The sequence below is a fragment of the Heterodontus francisci genome, chromosome 25 (assembly GCF_036365525.1).
Source record: "Heterodontus francisci isolate sHetFra1 chromosome 25, sHetFra1.hap1, whole genome shotgun sequence".
Classification (NCBI taxonomy): domain Eukaryota; kingdom Metazoa; phylum Chordata; class Chondrichthyes; order Heterodontiformes; family Heterodontidae; genus Heterodontus; species Heterodontus francisci.
In genome coordinates, this window is record NC_090395.1 from 64890722 (window position 1) to 64912414 (window position 21693).

The window sequence follows — 21693 nt, forward strand, 5'->3', positions numbered from 1 at the left end:
CTACAACATTCCTGCTGGATCACTTTCTACCAAACCTAAAAATATTATTTAAATAGCCGAAGATAGTTTTTACCCTATCTTCTGTGAGTCGTTGATAATGTCCTGATATTGGTGTAGTTATTTATGTGCCATGTAGGTAAAACATGACTTTGTATAAAATGTAGGATAGAATTTGTTCACACCCTGGTCAAGGAAGATTTTAAAAGCACTCTGTACACTGCCCACTAGATGGAGAATGTATACAGGACTGTAGGTGGTGTCTGGAAAGTGCATTATTCACAAAGCTAGACATATTGCTCTTTTGTTTTACTATGGTGCAAATCCCCATTTGTTTGGAATTCACGCAAATGAAGCAACAGGAAGAGATGCTGATGGAAGTAGTAAAATATATCTGGAACTATTGAATAGCTCTTTTTTTTAACCAAAAGGAAAAGTGGAATTCTAAAGGGTATGGACAATAAGCAGGAGATTTGGATCAGACTAGGTGTGTCTCAGTGAAAAAATTAGATTAAATTGCTCATTACATCACATGATTTTTCTACATGAGGACAGCTATATGCCTTTCTTAGTTCATCCAACCAGAAAAACCACCTTACAATATTAAATAGATTCTCTAATGATTCCAGGGCCTTCACCTCCATTACTTTATCTGGATAACACTGGTGCAGTCTTGATGGGGTGAGTGGCCTATTTCAGTACTGTAACATTCTATGATTCTAAAATATACAGGGAGCTATTGTCAAATTCTCAAGCAGGCCAATATGGATGATTTTACAAATGCGTGCACCCAGCAGGCCACCAAAGCCATATACAAAGTCAAATACAATCTTCTCTTTTTTTTTTCCTTGAAGGTGCTGAGTGCAGTTCCACAGAATGAACACAGAACCTCAATGATTAATGGAAAAATAAATAAATCAAAATCTGACCTTATAATGACCAGATGATCTGTTTTTAGTGATATTGAATGGGGGATAAATATTGACCAGGATACTGGGGATAACTCCCCAGGTTGTCTTTGAAATAGTGCCATTGGATCTTTTACCCGACAGTGTAGATGTCTTGGTTTAACGTCTCATCCAAAAAGACAGCTCCTCCAACAGTGCAACATTCCATCAGTACTGCACTAGAGTATCAGCCTAGATTTTTGTGGTCATGTCTCTGGAGTAAAACTTGAACCCACAACCTTCTGACTCGGATGTAAGCTGAGCGTAGGCTAAGTATTGTAAGTGTGGAGAGCTCATGAATTTTTTGCTTAATATTAGGCCTATCTGTAAAGTTGTATGTGCCTCTGCTGACTGATAGCTTTCCTTCACCTATTTCATAGCTCTTCCTTCTGCTATTTTTCACTCCTTATCCCCTCAGCATATCTTTCCATGAAGCCCACCACCCACTCTTAATCTCCTGGCTTCCCAGCTGCACTTTTTAAGCCCCATCTCCTACAAGACTGCTGTTCATGCACCTAACCTCAAAATGTTCAATCTTAGCTTCTCCATTTTCTCCAAAAAAAAACTTAATCTCTGACTTCCTTCTCTTTCCAAAGTCATGTGATGTATTGCTGTCTTGCAACTACGCTACAATTCTCCCACGATTGCCAATGCCAAGATCCTCCAATCCGAATTCCACCACACCGACCGCACTGAGACTGCACTGGTCAGAATTACAAATGACAGCCTTGTGTCCATTTTCAAGCTGCTTGACCAGTCCACTGCTATTGATCATTCAATCTTCATTTTAGTGTGTCTCCTCTGCAATTCGTCTCCCATGGCACTGCTGTCATTAGGTTCCATTCACACCTGCAACAATGCAGGCAGTATATCAGCTTCATTTTGCATGTACCAGGGATCCACCTTTGGTTCCCCCCGCTTCACAATTTAGCTGCTTTGTCTCGGAGATAATGTGCAAAACAAATGGGGTCAGCTTCCACGTGTACCTTCCTAATTGAAAAGACTTGCTACAGTCCCCAACTCTGTATCTGAAGTCAGAATTTAATGTTGGGAAATGAAAAGGACGGCTTCAGTTCTTCCAACGCCTACATGTCCCTCCATCTACCTCCCTAATTGTCATCTCAAACTAAAGTGGAAGGTGTGGAATCTTTAGTGTAGTGCTTGCCACCCCTCCCCTAAGTAATGGGTGCTGTAGTGATTCATATTAAAAACCTTCACTTACATAAGAAAATCTGAAACCTCAAGCACAGCATACTAATTAGAATGTGCTCCCATGATGTTGAACAATACCATTATTCCTCCTTCCCAGATCTATATAATTATCCCACTAGTGCAAAGTATTTTATCTCCCTAATTTCTGAAATGTTCCTATGAAACATTTACATATGTTATTGCTCATATTAAAAATGTTTTTCACCAGTGATTGTTCAGAAAATGTGTTGAAACTACTTGGAAGGTACTTCAGAATCTCAAAAAGGAGCAGGTCACAAGTGCACACCCTCCATTAGAACTCAGTGATTCAGATGCTAACAGACTACTGTGTGGTTCTTGTAATTTTCTGTTTTTATTTTGGATATCTAGCATTGATATATTTTTCCCTTGAATCTCAAAAAATGATATTCCTGAAATCACAGTCATACTTTATCAGGAATACACTAATCCACACTTTACTGTTGACACAGTCACCAATTCCTTGTTTCATCCTGCCAGATTTTCGTATTTATATGTTTGTGTCTCTGTGTAGCTTGGGTATCAACTTGGCTTGCCACCCACTGACACAGGTTTACTTTCTTCAGTCCACATGCACACTGACCAGACCACCAGTGGTCAGACAGATATTAATTTTTTACTTGAACTGTGACTAAAACCCTTAAAAAGATTATTCTGTTCTAACGTGCACTTTTGTCAACCTTTTAACATTAAAACAAAAGGAAAATACTATAGGTGCTGAAAATCTGAAATGAAGAGAGAAAATGCTACTAACGCTCAGCAGGTCAGGCAGTGTCTGAGGAGAGAAATAGAGTTAATGTTTCAGGTCCATGTGATGAAAGGTCATCACCCTGAAATGTTAACTCTGTCTCTGGCGAACTGATCTTGATTGGGTTGGCAGTGTTGGTACATCAATTAGTCTCAGTGCCATTGCAATAGAGAGGAGCAACAATAGACAAGTTTCTTATTCTTGATCGCTATCCAGTGAGCCCTTCTGGAAAGTGCCTGTTGACATTGGATGAGGACATGATCAGTCTTCACTCTGTCCCCACTGTTGAATACCTTGCTGATTCTTACAACTGAGGTTCGCGCATGAACAGAAGTTACTTTGGGTGAGATAGAGGACAGTGTGCATGTGCAATTGCATCCCAGGATGAATCAGTGACGCAGAGAAAGGGGAGAATGCTAAGGAGTTCTATGGCCATTAAAATAAATAGTAAAAATAAATCATGTGTCAACAGTTGTTCTATGAAAGCAGATCATATATCCTGCATCCCAAATGTTCCTTTCAGAAGCTACCTCTGATTTTGTTAGCTTACAATACAGAAGCTATATTTAAATAGGTTGAAGATGGGTCATTACTTGCCTCTGTCTATATTTGTCTTTCTGAACTCCTGGACTGTATGATGTATTTAATATTGCTCGTTTTCTGTTCTGATATGAATCCCCTGCCTTTTCTCAACAGTGCTCTAGTTCCCTGGACTTAAATTGATTTAGAGGCTCAGACTGTTTTCTCTACTGCTTTAGTTTGTGAGTTCCACCTGCAACCGACTGCACACTTGCCAAAAATGGAAGAGTGTCATTTGAGTGTGTTACCAGTGACTGAGCTGGAGCGAATGCATTTAAAAGTGTGGTTGAGGTTTTAATTAATACTATTACTACTTTTGGATGACAGGAAGAGCCTATCATGGGATGACTCATTTGTCTACCCATAATGGCCTCGTGAGATGCTGAGTGCAGAAATGAGGTGCCTCCTACAACTGATCTTAGTGGCCAGGTTGATGTGCTGATTGTTCCATGGTCTGGGACACATGACCACAGTTGTACTTTGGGCCACTCTCATCTTCCATTTGTGGAGCAGGTTGTCACACTGTCCATGCCTTGCGCATTTGTGGCTGAGCATGCTCACTATCTTTGAGAGTGGTCGAAGCCAGGGACCTCTGCTTTTGGATCAATGATGAGGTGTTGACTAAGTGCCCTCCTGGAGGGACGTGTATATCAAAGCAAAATAAGATAATACCAATGCCATTGAAAGCCTCTCTTTCGAATTTCGTTTGTTTTTCTGGTGTGCCTGAGTATGTAGTGCAGAACTGAGGAAGGCTGCATTGCTGGAGGTGCCATTTTCTTGGGATGATAAACTGAGGGCCCATTTACATCCTCAGGTGGCTGTAAAATATCCTACGGTGTTGGAATTCTCCCGATTTTGCTCTAGCCAAAATTTATCCCTCATCCAGTACCTAAAACAGATCTGGTTATTTATTTCATTGCTGTTTCTTGGGACCTTGCTGTGTGCAAATTGGCTGCTCTGTTTCCGACATTACAACAGTGACTTTCTTTCTTTTCTTTTGGGCCTCCTTATCTCGAGAGACAATGGATACGCGCCTGGAGGTGGTCAGTGGTTTGTGAAGCAGCGCCTGGAGTGGCTATAAAGGCCAATTCTGGAGTGACAGGCTCTTCCACAGGTGCTGCAGAGAAATTTGTTTGTTGGGGCTGTTGCACAGTTGGCTCTCCCCTTGCGCCTCTGTCTTTTTTCCTGCCAACTACTAAGTCTCTTCGACTCGCCACAATTTAGCCCTGTCTTTATGGCTGCCCGCCAGCTCTGGCGAATGCTGGCAACTGACTCCCACGACTTGTGATCAATGTCACACGATTTCATGTCGCGTTTGCAGACGTCTTTATAACGGAGACATGGACGGCCGGTGGGTCTGATACCAGTGGCGAGCTCGCTGTACAATGTGTCTTTGGGGATCCTGCCATCTTCCATGCGGCTCACATGGCCAAGCCATCTCAAGCGCCGCTGACTCAGTAGTGTGTATAAGCTGGGGGTGTTGGCCGCTTCAAGGATATAGTCCTGCCACCTGATGCCAAGTTTTCTTCGAAGGCAGCGAAGATGGAATGAATTGAGACGTCGCTCTTGGCTGGCATACGTTGTCCAGGCCTCGCTGCCGTAGAGCAAGGTACTGAGGACACAGGCCTGATACACTCGGACTTTTGTGTTCCGTGTCAGTGCGCCATTTTCCCACACTCTCTTGGCCAGTCTGGACATAGCAGTGGAAGCCTTACCCATGCGCTTGTTGATTTCTGCATCTAGAGACAGGTAACTGGTGATAGTTGAGCCTAGGTAGGTGAACTCTTGAACCACTTCCAGAGCGTGGTCGCCAATATTGATGGATGGAGCATTTCTGACATCCTGCCCCATGATGTTCGTTTTCTTGAGGCTGATGGTTAGGCCAAATTCATTGCAGGCAGACGCAAACCTGTCGATGAGACTCTGCAGGCACTCTTCAGTGTGAGATGTTAAAGCAGCATCGTCAGCAAAGAGGAGTTCTCTGATGAGGACTTTCCGTACTTTGGACTTCGCTCTTAGACGGGCAAGGTTGAACAACCTGCCCCCTGATCTTGTGTGGAGGAAAATTCCTTCTTCAGAGGATTTGAACGCATGTGAAAGCAGCAGGGAGAAGAAAATCCCAAAAAGTGTGGGTGCGAGAACACAGCCCTGTTTCACACCACTCAGGATAGGAAAGGGCTCTGACTACACTTCAAAAATACTTCATTGGTTGTCAGGTGCTTTGAGATGTCCTGAGGTTGTAAAAGGAGCTATGTAAATACAAGTCTCTCTTCTTTTTATGTGGGTCATCTTCCACTATTTTAGGTTTGGCCATGGTCAGCCCACCTGTAAATTCCAGCAATGCAGCATTATGAAAGATCCCAGTCAGACTGGCAATGTCACAAGTGTGACCTTCCACCAACTTTGCAGGTGTAGATGCTTTACTGTTGCATTTTCAACTTTAGAGTAATTGCAGTGGAAGTGATCTGGAATATAAGCGGGGTTGTGACTGTTAATAATGTGAAACATTATTATGCATTAACCTGTGAGAAACATTCAATCCTCTTTATGGGATTAACAAAGGAAGTTCAATGATCCACTTTTTCGCAATAGGCAGTTAGTAATTTTGTAGTTACTGTATTCCATTCAATAATATGGTGAGCAGATTGAGAAATTGCAGTGTTTTCATTATCTATCCGGTAACTACAAGCGGGCACCACTTAATTCAGTGTTAACAACATTAGAATTTGATAATATTTGAGTGGACAGCTCAGAATTGTTGCTGGGCTGTCAACACGGTGGATATGCTGGGTGCAAACTGATAATCACAATGAGACAGATTGCAGATTCGTTTAAAAAAAAGTGGAGATCTTTATTTTTTAAAGACTCATAACCGGGTACACATTTATACCAAAATGTGTGACTTTTGCAGGGGCAAGTAGCTGTCATTTCTAGATTTTTTTTTACAGCACTTTGAGCACAAGTTGTAAAACTAGTTTGTGACTAATAATTAATCAGAAGCCTTTGGATTTATATTTAAAGTCCAGTAATTACTGCATCAATATTCATGAGATAATGTACAAGTATGACAATCAGTGTTATTGGTTTATGGATCTTGGAAATGCAAAGTAATAAAATTGTGCGTGGCGCTAGAAGTCAGAATTGTTTTTGGCTAAAATATTTTGAAAACAATGCTCTTAATTGTGTAGAAATTTAATTCCGCCTGATATGTAAATAATTCTAATCTAATCCACCTTTACTATGTATCTTTCATGGGGCGTTATTACTAAAGTCTTGTCATTCACTGGGCAACATTACACAAGCTTAAAGTGAATATTATGCTCCAGTCATTACAAATTTGTGCTGCTTTCTGAAAAAGAATACATAAAGACATATGTTGGGGGAAAAATAAAATGCTAAATCAGCCTGTTTGTAGAGCTGGCAAAAAAGGGAGGACAGGAAAATATATTTTCAAAGAAATTGTTCCTTTCAGTTGAAGCAGGTGAATCATCAAAAAGCTAACTCATTGCACAATAGGTCACAGCAGGATTATGATAAGTGTTCAGATTGGCTGAATCAATTGTCATAGCAACAATGTTAATATAATGCTCCATATATACCACAAAGATGGAAAGAGAATGTGTGTTAAGGGTTTTATCTTTGTGTGTCCATGTAATAGACATTTTAAATTTAAATTTAGAATTATAGTCTTTGTACAAGATGTTTTTGTTTTTCTCTGCCTCCGCCATTTCATGCACCAATCACTGAACTGGTTTCAGAATCTTATAATGGCAGAATTGCACAAGAATTGTCCAAAAGGAAAAGAATTGCATTATCAGACCCTATCCTGTCTGAGAAGTATCTTGAAGCGCTTGAGATGCAACAAAATACTTTTTCAGTGTAATGACTGTTTTGGTATAGGTAAATGTGGCAGCCATTTTGCCAACCAAGTAAGATACCAACTATAAACTGGCTGGCTTTGGATGGTACTGCTTGAGGAAGGAATATCAGCCAGGGCGCCAGAACTCCATAATCTCTTCCAATAGTGTCACCTGCACCAAATGGAGCCTCCGTTTAATATCTTCTCCCAATGGACGACACCTCTGAAAATACATCACTCCCTCAAACCTGCACTGGAGTCAAGTCCTGGAATGGGATTTGCAGCTACAGCCTTCCAATTTGGATGTAATGGCTGAGCCAAGAGGACATTAAAAAAATGGAAGTACCTTGACACCTGATGGCTCAAAATAAAAGCATTTTATAACACAGGAGGAGGCCATGACAGCCCATTGTGCCTTCTAGCTCTCTAAAAGAGCTTTTCACTGGGTCCCAAAACCTTTCCCTTCCCCAAGATCTTTTTTAAATTTAAATATTTTCAAATATTTATCAACTTCTCTTTTAAAAGTTATTATGGATTCTGCTTCCACCACTGTACCCAACAACCCTCTGCATTTTTAAATGTCCCAATGTGTCTTCTCATTCTTTTGGTGATCCAGTTTTTCTCAATTTAATTCATCAAAAATTCCTGTAATTTTGAAAACTTCTGTTGAATCTCTTAACCTTCTGTAAGCTAATGAAAAAGCCCCAGTTCCCCTTGTTTCAGCTATGTGTCTTGCTGTGTGGGCAGTCTTGGCACAAACCTATTAGTGCAGCAGTGCATTGGCACATTCCCAGGGTTGCCTTTTCTTCAAAAACTGTTTGAACAATAGCACTTTCAATATTGACCAAAGACATCTTGTTGGAGAAAATCCCAGCTGAACTGCATTTTCTGCTACCATTTGTGATGAAATAAGGTTTACTGGTAATGCAACATTTTTTAAAAAGATTTCGCCCAATGATTCTTTAACCTATTCCATTATTCTAAATGGAGCACTCGCGTAGTAACATATATGGGGCAGTTTAACAAGACATCACTGATGATGTGAAACCTTGCTAGTGGTAAATGTTGAAGGTGGGGGCTATAATGCCAAGCCACCATCCATGTCATGGGATGTAGCGCCCTACTGCAATCCAAAGCTTTTATGTTTTATTGGATATATAGGAAACTTAAACACATGGAAGTGTTGCCACCTGTTGGAGCTATGTCAATAGGAAATATCACATTTAACCCAATATTTTGCTTGTGTACTCCTAATCTATGAACTCAAATTACTCCAACCATGTGACCGACCTAATGTGAATAATTGACCTTAGCATTATACAGCTCGAAGACACTCCCAACACTGCAAAAATTTGGAAAGAAAATTCTACATTTGACATACCTCTGGTTATTTTTCATAGCTCAAGTGAACATAGTTTACAAATTTCATGTGCTTAGCATGCTGCTTTTCTAAAATCCTCATTATGATAGCTAGAAGGTGGCCTTGTGAAAATTTAATTTCTCAGCATTTTATGCTGTAATGAAATCCTAGCGCCAACACTGAAGTAGATGCCATTAGTAAATTACCATAAGTCTGCTACTTCGAGGTGAACCATTTTAGAAATAAAACAGAAACTTTTAATGTCATACTATATGGAAATGAAATTGTTCTGGACACAAAACTTTGGATACCAAATACAGTTTTTTCAGAAATGTCTGAAAGAAAAGGACACACTTAATAGGTAATATCAAAAAGGTACAGATAAAGTAAAAACTGCATGTGATGAAATCTAAAATAACAGAATGGTGGAAGTATGCAGCAGCTCCATGAGTAGCTGAAAAGAGAAAAAAATTAACATTTTGGATTAAGACCTTGTATTTTGCCATCACACAAAATGACAAACATTCTTTTTCTCTAGATGCTGCAACTACCTGGGTATTTTCTGTTTTGTAAAGATGAATGCTGTTGGGGTTATTCTGTAGAAATTGAGTCGTAATGGTAGACCTATACAGCCCTTAAAAATGTTCAACTCAAATTTAGAGGGCAAAGCATATCTAAGTGCTAATGTAATAGTCAAACATGCTGGAGGTTTAGGATTTGCTCATAACTGTTAGAAGTTTTAGGTTATTGCCTTTCATTCTTTGTGACAAAATTTCAGTAAAATAGGTAATTTTATTCATCAACTAACACCAAAAAAACCAAATTCTGCAGTAATTTATTTCACTTACTAACGTGTGGGACCTTGCTGTGCACAAAATGGCTACCATGTTTTTTTCCCAAAACAACAACAGGGACAATACTCAAAGTTTATTGGTTGTGAAGCAATTTGGGATACCCTGAGGACATGAAATGCATTATATAAATTCAAGGTCATCTTAAATATTGAGTGATTAGTACTGAGCGTGGATTGGAAGGTCTGACTGTAACTCAGCTATTTTTATGTACATACATACACTATGCATTATTACACCTCCATGGATGTGCACATCTTTCTTTAATCTAAATGATAGTGTCACCATTGTGACTTCTTAAAATTTTACCACAGGACTAAAAACTCCCTTCTGTGAAAGGGCTTTGTGAACTTTAAAAAATGCGATGGTTAAAGCTGCATTAGCACACTTTAGATTGTCATGCCTAGAGGGCTGTTTAACTTCTCAAAATAGTTCATTGACAAGCTACCAGCCTATTTTTTTTCCCCATCTATTCTTCAGAATCAAAATAGTCACATCAAAAGGAAACATTGACCTTTTTGATGGCAACATTGCTGTCACCCTCCAGAAATCTCTAAAATAATGGTCATCATCATTATTATTAGCTCTATCCACTCACTTATTTGACTGATAGATTTAAAAAGCCGATTAAATTAAATAATTTGAAAGGCAGGACTATTGGATCTTGTTTCTATTCAAAGCAGTCTTCTGGACAACTGAGTACCAACCTGTCTCCGTGTTTCCATTGCCCTTACACTTATTGGTAATACAATACAGAAAAGTATTTTTGGCAAGGGGAATGTTTGCCAAAACCGAACATAATACAGGAGTGTTTTTATCGTTCCAAAACATGGTGTTAGCACTCTTGGAATGCCTGTCACCATGTTTACTGAGTGAGAGTTTATTTTTAATGTGGTATTTAAAGAATTACACAAGCGAATAGAGTCAGTCGTTCATGACAGTTTGAGTCTCCCAACAATGTGTATTGCTTAGGATTTCTTTTTTTTTAAAGAGATTCAGCCCTCTGGTGTTATAGAGTTTTATGATTCCTACCTGCTGGGCATGAGCTGGTTGCACAGACAGGCCTGGGCCCCGTTGCTAGGGGCAGCCGCCCGGCGGCCTTCCCTCCAGAGGCCGAGCCTGGGCCTCGACCACACTGCCCACCGGACCGTTGCCCCGCAACCCCGCGCGGCTCTGAGCATCAGGAGCGGAAACCTGAGGGGAAGCTGGTCCATTTTAGGCTGGTCGATTAATTCGCGTCAAAGAGCGGTGGCTACCGCCTCCTCCTCCTCTTCCTGCAGCTGCCGCCGCAGCTCTTTCTCTCAGTCATCGGGCTCCTCGGGTAGAGACAAGATGTCCGACCCCATCCCCATCAGAGCCAAGAAGCTACGACCCAGACTCCATGGCAGGAGCAGCTTGCAAAACGCTGAGCCCACAGGTGAGTCCCTCGGGCAAAAAAAAATTATTAAAAAAACAAGGCAGCAATAGTCTTCATTTTCTTGTTGACCTACCAGCTCCAACACTGCATTGCTGCTTCTCGAATTTCCAGTAGATTTATTTATTTGCAGCTCTTTCATTTTTAAAAGTACCTTTTTTGGCTGTATAATTTAACTGAATTTATTTTAGCCTTAAAGATAGCGGAAATCTGTCAGCTCTCTCAATTGATGGTGATGGGGTCTGCAGTATTCAGAACTGTGTGAACAAAATGCAGAAATTGGTGCACAATTAAGGATGTAAGGGCATGTTCGTTTGTCTCCTGTTTGTAATGCACTTGTTTGTGTTGTTAGCTTTTTGCAATTGTTAGATGGGGCAGGGAAGGTCAGTAATTTTGCTTGTAGGTTGATCTGTTTCGAACCCTTTAGTTGAACATCAAGCCTGTTTATCTGGTTTTGTTCGTACTGTTGGGGTCGGGCAACAGACTGGCTTAAACAGTGTTATCTCTACACATTGTTTTGTGCGTGGAATTTGAAATTCAGTGTGAATATTGTGGAATAAATCATCAGTAAATGGATTAAAGGTGACAATCTCCAGATTACACTATTCTCAAACCAGCTAATAAACACAACGATACATAGGTACGAATACATTTTTAAATCTTCTGTAGTCAAAGTAATACAGTATTCACAAAACATTTTAATGAGAAATACTGTACAAAATTTAGATTTTCAAAATTATGACAAGAGCTGTGTGAATATGATATCTATCAATAGATTGGATGACAAAGCAAAAGCTGAAATAAAAACGGAAAATGCGGGAGCACTCAGATTAGATCGAGAGAGAAACAGTTAACGTTTCACGTCATTCTATATGATTTTTCATTGCCTAGTACATTCCTTGTTGCCAGTTCACATTTATTTAAATAAAAATTTACATTTCTGTAGCACCTTTTACATATTAAAATATCCCAAGGTGCTTCAGCAGGAACGTTATCAAACAAAATTAAACACTGCGCCACATAAGGTGATATTAGGACAGATGACCAAAAGTTTGGTCAAAGAAGTAAATTTTAAGACATGTCTTGGAGGGAGAAGGGAGGTTTAGGGAGGGAATTCCAGAGTTTTGGGCCTAGGCATCCCTAATGCCCTTGAAGGTGGTGGTGAGCTGCCACTTTGAACCACGGCAGTCCTTGTGGTGTAGGTACACCCACAGTGCTGTTGGGAAGGGAATTGCAGGTTTTTGACGCAGCGACAGTGAAGGAATGGTAATTTAGTTCCAAGTCAGGATGGTATGTGACTTGGAGGGGAACTTGCAGCTGGTGGTGTTCCCATGCGTCTGCTGCCCTTATCCTTCTAGGTGGTAGAGGTCGTGGGTTTAGAAGGTGCTGTCAAAGGTGCCTTGTCGAATTGTTGCAGTCCATCTTGTATCAGGTAGGCACTGCTACCACTGAGCACCGGTGGTGGAGGGAGTGAACGTTTAAGGTGGCGATCAAGCGTGCTGCTTTGTCCTGGCTGGTGTCAAGCTTCTTGAGTGTTGTTGGAGCTGTATTCATTTAGGCAAGTGGAGAGTATTCCATCACACTCCTGACTTGTGGCATGTAGATGGTGGACAGGCTTTGTTGGGGGGAAGGTTCAGTTGCATGGAAAATTAGGAAGTCAAAGTTAAAGGAGAAGGTAGGAGTGCAGATTAGTGATGAGGCTGATTGTTACCAGAAAATAAAAGGAAGGGACAGAACGTGTGAATGTCATATTGCACCAAGAAATCGTACAAGAGTAGGGAAATTTAATAATAGACCAAACTTAAAGGCTTTTTATCTGAATGCACGAAGCATTCGGAATAAAATAAATGAGTTAACAGCGCAAATAGAGACGAATGGGTATGATTTAGTGGCGATTACTGAGACGTGGTTGCAGGGAAACCAAGTTTGGGAATTGAATATCCAAGGGTACTCAGTATTTCGGAAGGATAGGCAGGAAGGAAAAGGAAGTGATGTAGCTTTGTTAGTAAAGGAAGAGATCAGTGCTGTAGTGAGAAATGATATAGGCACTGGAGATCAAGATGTAGAATCAGTCTGGGTAGAAATAAGAAATAGCAAGGGAAAGAAGTCCCTGGTGGGAGTAATCTATTGGTCCCCAAGCAGTAGTTCTGCAGTGGGGCACAGTATAAACCAGGAAATACTGGGGGCTTGTAAGAAAGGTATGGCAATAATCATGGGTGATTTTAATATGCATATAGACTGGATTAATCAAATTGGCAAGGGTAGCCTCGAGGGAGAGTTCATTGAATATATTGGAGATTTCTTTTGGAGCAATGTGTTGTGGAACCAACCAGGGAGCAGGCTATTCTAGATTTGGTATTGTGTAATGAGGTGGGATTTATTAATCTCATAGTTAAGGATCCTCTAGGGAAGAGTGATCATAGCATGCTAGAATTTCAAATTCAGTTTGAGGGCGAGAAACTGGAGTCTTACACTAGTGTTCTGGAGTTAAACAAAGGTAATTACATAGGCATGAGGACAGATTTGGCCCTAGTGGACTGGGTGGGAAGACTGAAAGGTAGGACAGTTGATGAGCAGTGGCTGATGTTTAAGGAGATATTCAATTCCTCCCAACTAAGATATATTCCAGAGAGGAGGAAAAACAACCATGGCTAAGTAAGGAGGTTAAGGGTTATCGAAAGACAAAAACTACAGCATACCATATTGCAAAGGCCAGTGGCAGGCTGCAAGATTGGGAAAATTTTAAAGATCAACAAAGAGTTACTAAAAAGTAATAAGAGCAAAGGTATATTATGAAAGAAAACTCTCTTCTCTCTCTTTGGCCTCCTTGTTTCGAGAGACAATGAGTAAGCGCCTAGAGGTGGTCAGTGGTTTGTGGAGCAGCGCCTGGAATGGCTATAAAGGCCAATTCTAGAGTGACGAACTCTTCCATAGGCACTGCAGATAAAATTGGTTGTCAGGGCTGTTACACAGTTGGCTCTCTCCTTGCACTTCTGTCTTTTTTCCCTGCCAACTGCTAAGTCTCTTCGACTTGCCACTCTTTAGCGCTGCCTTTATGGCTGTCCGCCAGCTCTGGCGTTCACTGGCAACTGACTCCCACGACTTGTAGTCACAGGACTTCATGTTGCGTTGCAGACGTCTTTAAAGCGGAGACATGGACAGCCGGTGGGTCTGTTGCCAGTAACGAGCTCGCTTTACAATGCGTCCTTGGGGATCCTGCCATCTTCCATGCGGCTCACATGGCCAAGCCATCTCAAGCACCACTGGCTCAGTAGGGTGTATATGCTGGGGACGTTGTCCGCCTCGAGGACTTCTACGTTGGAGATATGGTCCTGCCACCTGATGCCAAGGATTCTTTGGAGGCAGCGAAGATGGAATGAGTTGAGACGTCGCTCTTGGCTGACATACATTGTCCAGGCCTCGCTGCTGTAGAGCAAGGTACTGAAGGCTCAGGCCTGAAATACTCGGACTTTTGTGTTCTCTGTCAGTGCACCATTTTCCCACACCCTCTTGGCCAGTCTGGATATAGCAGCGGACGCCTTTCCCATGTGCTTCTTGATTTCTGCATCAAGAGACAAGTTACTGGTGATAGTGGAGCCTAGGTAGGTGAACTCTTGAACCACTTCCAGAGCTTGGTCGCCGATATTGTTGGATGAAGCATTTCTGACGTCCTGTCCCATAATGTTCGCTTTCTTGAGGCTGATGGTTAGGCCAAATTCATTGCAGGCAGCCGCAATCCTGTCGATGAGTCTCTGCAGACACCCTTCTGTATGGGATGTTAATGCAGCATCAGCAAAGAGGAGTTCCCTGATGAGGACTTCCCGTACTTTGGTCTTCACTCTAAGGCGGGCAAGGTTGAACAACCTGCCATCTGATCTTGTGTGGAGGAAAATTCCTTCTTCTGAAGCCTTGAACGCATGTGAGAGCAGCAGTGAGAAGAAGATCCCAAACAGTATAGGTGCAACATCACAGCCCTGTTTCACGCCACTCAGGATAGGAAAGGGGTCTGATGAGGCGCTGCTATGTTGAATTGTGCCTTTCATATTATCATGGAATGAGGTGATGATACCTAGTAGCTTTGGACATCCGATCTTTGCACGTAGTCTGAAGAGACCATGTCTGCTGACGAGGTCAAAGGCTTTGGTGAGATCTATGAAAGCAACACAGAGGGGCATCCGTTGTTCCTGGCATTTCTCTTGTAGCTGGCAAAGGGAGAACAGCATGGATCTCTCTGCTCAAAAGTCGTACTGTGCCTCAGGGTAGACATGCTCAGCCAGCTTCTGGAGTCTGTTTGAAACGATTCGAGTAAAGACTTTCCCCATTATGCTGAGCAGGGAGGTTCCACAGTAGATGTTGCAGTCACTGCGGTCACCCTTGTTCTTATAGAGGGTGATGATATTGGCATTGCACATGTCCTGTGGTACTGCTCCCTCATCCCAGCAAAGGCAAAGCAGTTCATGGAGTGCTGAGAGTATAGCAGGCTTGGCACTCTTGATTATTTCAGGGGTATTGCCGTCCTTTCCGGGGGCTCTTCCACTGGCTAGAGAATCAATGGGAACACTGAGTTCCGATTTTGTTGGCTGTTCGTCCAGCTCATCCATGACTGGCAGAGACTGGGCTGCATTAAGGGCGGTATCAGTGACAACATTCTCCCTGGAGTACAGTTCTAGGTAGTGCTCCACCCAGCGGTCCATTTGCTTGCGTTGGCCAGTGATCGTTTCCCCTGATTTAGACTTGAGGGGGGCGATCTTCTTGATGGTTGGCCCAAAAGCTCTCTTAGTGCCATCATACATTCCTCTGATGTTTCTGGTGTCTGAGGCCTGCTGAATACGACTGCATAGGTGTTGCCAGTAGTCATTTGCACAGTGCCCGGCTGTTCTTTGTGCAGCGCTTCTGGCTACTTTAAGTGCTATGGATGTTAACTCGCTGGGGGCTTTCTTGTAGTTCAACAGTGCAGTGCGCTTAGCGGCTACGACAGATTCCAGCTCTTCAAAGTGAGATTGAAACCAGTCTGCATTCTGCTTCTCACGTTTGCCAAAGGTGGTCATTGCCAAGTCATAGACGGCGTCTCTGATGTGGACCCACTTGGTCTCCTGCATCCCCTGCAGGAGTGTTTTGAAGGGCTTTTTCAAGTGAATTTAGAAACTTATGTAACAGCTGTGGATAAGAAATTCTGTTACTATGGATGTGGGGGCGGCCCTTCTGCTTAAAGTGATGTAGCTTCTTTGGTTTGAGTCTAACTTTGCTGTACACCAGGGAGTGGTCGGTGCCGCAGTCTGCACTGTGGAAGCTGCGTGTGATTTGGACACTGTTTATAGAGGCTCGCCTTTTGACGATGAGGTCCAGCTGGTGCCAATGACGTGATCTTGGGTGTCTCCCTGAAACCTGGTGACCAGGGTTTAGTATGAAAGAACGAGTTGGTGATGCAGAGGTTGTGATAGGTACACAACTCCAGCAGTCTCTGTCCATTCTCGTTCAACCATCCAATGCCATAGCGCCCAAGGCAGGAGGGCCATGAGTCATGGTCGGGTCGGCCCCGCCCCTCCTTCCCCCCCCACCCCTTCCCCCTCTCACCTCACCACCCCTTCCCCCCCCTCACACCCCCTCCCCTCACACCCCCTTCCTCCTTGCACCCACCTCCCCTTTCCCTCTCCCACCATGGAATCGCACAGTTTACTTGTTGGGGCCGCTGCTCAGGTATAGGGGCTAACAACCCCACTGCCTTGTGGGTGTCTCGGGAGAGACCAAGGCTAAGGGAGTAAATCCTAACAGAAAATCCGGAGCGGAACCCCCAAAGTGGTCATGTGTCACCTTTGGCATGTTTCCAGCAGTTCCTGCAGTCATACCGGTGCCAAATGTCGTGCTCTGCACTCCTGTGGACCCCACTAGAAAGTCTGAGAGGGGAGTTTTGATGCTTGGGCAACTTACAACCTCCATACCTTCCACCCCGGCATACGCCATGGAGAGGTCACTCCATGGTCGCCTCACAGCGACCAAAACAAGACGGAAGGCAGCAGTTATGGGTTATCAGTCCAGCTCAATTGGCGTAGAGATTGGGCACTACGGGTTGCCTTTGTTGGTGGGAGAGGTCATTGCATCTCACTGGACAGCTACCGCCTGCCTGAAACCGGGCAGCCCCCGGCCAGAAAGGTTCCGTACCGCCACAGTCCACCTGCTTCAATGGGTGCTTGGAGCTCAGGGTCATTGCCTGACAAGTGGACTGTTGCACCGCACCAAACAGCACAACAAAAAAAGGAAAGAAGGTACCAGCCCTCCGTTTTTCAATCTGGAACGTCAGAACTGTGTGTCCTGGCCTGTTGGAAGACCTTGCACAAATCAACGACTCTCGGAAGACCACCATCATTAACAACAAGCTCAGTAGACTCAATGTGGACATTGCAGCACTTCAGGAGACACGCCTCCCTGCGAGCAGATCCCTAAGAGAGCAAGACTTCACCTTCTACTGGCAGGGTAGGGGTCCAGACGAACCAGGACAGCATGGAATGGCCTCGCCATCAAAAACACTTTGCTCAGCATGATAGAGCCACCTTCAAATGGCTCAGAATGCATACTGTCCATCCGACTGCTCACCGCCTCTGGCCCAGTACACCTACTCAGCATATATGCTCCAACACTCTGCTCCTCACCTGAAGTTAAAGACCAGTTCTACGAGGAACTCCATAATATCATTAGCAGCATTCCTAATACCGAACATTTGTTCCTGCTGGAAAGAAAACTCGTGCAAAATATAGAAGTTTTTGTTATCATTTTTATAAGTATATAAAAGGGAAGAGAGTAGCTAAAGTGAATGTTGGTCCTTTTGGAGGATGAGACAAGGGAGTTAATAGAGGGGAGCACAGAAATGGCAGAGACACTAAATCAGTATTTTGCCTCAGTTTTCACGGTGGAGGACACTAGTACTATCCCAATAGTAACAGGAAATGCAGAGGTTATAGAAAAGGAGGAACTTAGAACAATCATTTAGGGAAAAAGGACTGAGCAAACTTTTGGGATTGAAGGCAGACAAGTCCCCAGGCCTGGTGGCCTACATCCTAGGGTCTTAAAGGAAGTGGCAGCGGAGATCGTAAATCCATTGGTTATAATCCAAAATTCCCTGGATGCAGGAAAGGTTCCAGTGGATTGGAAAAAAGCTAATATAACGCCCTTATTCAAAAAGGGAGGGAGGCAGAAAGTAGGAAACTACAGACCATTTAGTTAACATCTGTCATTGGGAAATTGTTAGAATCCATTATTAAGGAAGTCATAACAGGACATTTAGAAAGTCAAAATGCAATCCATCAGAGTCAGCATGGTTTTATGAAAGGCAAATCATGTTTGATTAATTTGCTAGAGTTCTTCGAAGCTGTAACAAGCAAAGTGGATAATGGGGATCCTGTAAATGTAGTGTATCTGGACTTCCAGAAGGCATTTGAGAAGGTGCTGCACAAAAGGTTAATACACAAGGTAAGATCACATGGGGTTGGGGGCAATTTATTAGCTTGGGTAGAGGATTGGCTAACCAACAGAAAACAGAGTCGGGATAAATGGGTCTTTTTCTGACTGGCAAGATGTAACTAGTGGGGTGCCACAGGGTTCAGTCCTTGGGGCCCCAACTATTTACAATCTATATTAATGACTTGGATGCAGGGATAGAAGGTACTATGGCCAGATTTGCAGATGACACTAAAATAGGTGGGATAGTAAGTTGAAGTAAAGAAATAAGAAATCTACAAATGGATATGGATAGGTTAGGTGAATGGGCCAAAATTTGGCAGATGGAGTTTAACATGGATTAATGTGAGGTTATCCATTTTGGTCGGAAGAATAGAAAGGCAAATTATTATCTAAATGGAGAGAAACTTCAGAATGCTTTGGTGCAGAGGGATCTGGGTGGCCTTGTGCATGATTTGCTGAAAACGAGTATGCAGGTACAGCAGGTAATAAGGAAGGCAAATGGAATTTTGGCATTTATTGCTAAAGGATTAGAATATAAAAGTAGGGAAGTGTTGCTGCACCTGTATAAGGCATTAGTGAGACCGCACCTGGAGTATTGCATACAGTTTTGGTCCCCTTACTTGAGGAGGGATGTAGTTGCACTGGAGGCACTTCAGAGGAGGTTGACTAGTTTGATTCCAGAGATGAGGGATTTGTCTTATGAAGAGAGATTGAGCAGTTTAGGCCTTTACTCTCTGGAGTTTAGAAGAATGAGAGGAGATCTGATTGAGGTATATAAGATGATTAAGGGGATTGACAAAGTAAACGTAGAGAGGATGTTTCCTCATGTGGGGCAATCTAGAACGAGAGGTCATAGTTTTAGGATAAGGGGTAGCAGATTTAAAACAGATGAGAAGTTACTTCTCTCAAAGGGTCGTGAGTCTGTGGAATTCACTACCCCAGAGTGTGGTGGATGCCGGGACATTGAGTAAATTTAAGGAGGAGATAGATAGATTTTTAATTAGTAATGGGTTGAAGGGTTAGGGAGAAAGGGCAGGAAAGTGGAGTTGAGACCGAGATGAGATCAGCCATGATTGTATTGAATGGCGGAGCAGGCTCGAGGGGCTGAATTGCCTACTCCTGCTCCAAGTTCTTGTGTTCTTCTGTTGTGGAGTCAGGAGGTGAGTTATTCGCCGCAGAATTCCTAGCCTCTGACCTGCTCTTGTAGCCACAGTATTTATATGGCTAGTCAGTTAAGTTTCTGGCCAATGGTAACCCTAAGGATGTTGGATTGTCCTTGTATTAGATTATATAAATAATTGCACGTATTCATTGTTGACCTGATGCCTTGTTTCACAATATATAATTTAGAATGGTTAGATGTGGTTGTGTTGCTATGATATTTTTATTTTTTTACCTCTTTCCTGGAGTTGGTAGTTCATGTTGTGGTGTGCTTACAGCATGTTGAAACCTTATCCAAGTAGTCATTCCTCATGTCACCCTGGATGAATGTCAATAGGTTGTTCATCTATTTGTCCTCCGCAGCTGAGACCAATTCGTCCAACACATGCACACTTTCCAACAAAGGTCACTTTCCATTCACTGAGTGAAAGTGAATTTGTGAAGATTTGCATAGTAAAGCACAGAAACAAGCCCTTCAGCCCAACTGGTCTATGTCAGTGTTTATGCTTCTCACAAGCCTTCCTCCGCTCTATTTACTTCATCTCAGCCTATTGCCATATCCTATTCCTTTTTCTCTCGGGTGTTTATCTGGCTTTCCCTTAAATTCATCTATGCTATTTGCCTCAACTGCTCCTTGTAGTCTGCTCCACGTTGATACCACTCTTTGGGTAAAGAGGTTTCTCCTGCATTCCATACTGGATTTATTAAAGCCTATTATTTATGATTTCTAGTTTTGGACTCCTCCCACAAGTGAAACATTTTCTCAATTCCTTTCTTAAAAATCTCTATTGGATCATCCCTCAACTTTCTCTTTCTCTGAGAGAAAAAAGCCCAACCTGTTCAGGGTTTCCTGATAGATATATTCTCCCCATCCTGTTACCATCTTTGTGAATCTTTTTTTGCACTCTATTCTTTTTGGCTCATCTGCTGCTGAAACCCCCATTTATGCCTCCGTTACCTGTACACTTGACTGTTCCAACGCACTTCTGGCTGGTCTTCCACATTCTGCTCTCCGTAAACTTAAGATCATCCAAAACTCTGTTGCCCATGTCTTAACTCGCACCAAGTCCTGTTCTCCTATCACCCCTGTTCTCACTGACCTACATTGGCCTGTGGTCAAGTAACATCATGATTTGAAAATTCTCATCTTTGTTTTCAGATCCCTGCATGGTCTTTCCCCTCCCTATCTCTATAATCTCCTCCAGTCCACAACCCTCCTAGATGTCTGCGCTCCTCTAATTCTGGCCTCTTGTGCATCCCTGATTTTAATTGCACCAGGTGCAGGTGGCTGCACCTTCAGTTGCCTAAGCCCCAAGCTCTGGAATACCCTCCCTACACCTCTCCGCCTGTCAAGACATTCTCTAAAGCCTACTTCTTTGACCAAGTTTTTGGTTATGTGGCCTAATATCTTCTTTTGTGGCTCGGTGTCATACTTTGTTTTATAATTGCTCCTGTGGAGTCCTTGGGGCGTCTTATTATGTTAAAGGCGCTATATAAATATAGACCGCAATTGTTGACAACGCGATTGGTAGGTGGCGCTGTTTTGGCATGTGCCAAATACTGCATGTGCCACGAATACGTCACAGCTTGCGACTGTAGCAGCTGCCAGGACTAAAGATGGCGCTGCTCAAAGAATCACAGAGATGAAACCTAACAAACACGTGGCAGAATACAATGGCCGGAGTGAGAGAGTGGAGTGGGCCGGGGAGAGCAGCGCGGGGGCCGGGGAGAGCAGCGCGGGGAGACCAGCGTGTAGCGGTGCTAGGGGGCGGGGGAGAGAAGGGGGGAGGGGGATGGGAAGTGGGGGGGGGAGGGGGAGGGGAAGTGGGAGGGAGGAAGGGGAGAGAGTGGGGGGGGGAAGCAGCGGAGTGCCTTTTTCTGTGCATGCGCCATAAACACAACAGCAAAAGACTTACTGGCCAGTCCCTGGACCCGGTGACACCAAGTTCTTCGCACGCTCGCTCCCCGCGGCTCTCTACGGCCTCTCGCTTCCGGCCGTCTCCATTCAGCCGTTCCCTCCAGCTGCGGATGCCCAATCCAGTTGCTTCTCCCCTACTTCTCCACAGTACTTCAGGCATTGCAACTGTCTGGT

The 21693-nt window shown here is 43.2% G+C and overlaps 1 protein-coding gene across 2 annotated transcripts in view; it reads left to right on the forward strand.

Moving 5' to 3' along the window:
* Window positions 1-21693, forward strand: part of LOC137383942 (AMP deaminase 2-like) — a 194206-nt gene that overhangs the window by 5263 nt on the left and 167250 nt on the right. The window contains exon 1 of one of the 2 annotated variants that reach the window (XM_068057370.1): window positions 10681-10988. The exons of the other annotated variant lie outside the window; for it this stretch is intronic. Coding sequence (XP_067913471.1) covers window positions 10904-10988 — 85 coding nt within the window. The 5' untranslated portion in view covers window positions 10681-10903. Of the gene's footprint in view, window positions 1-10680; window positions 10989-21693 lie in introns of those variants that run through there. 2 annotated transcript variants of the gene reach the window in all.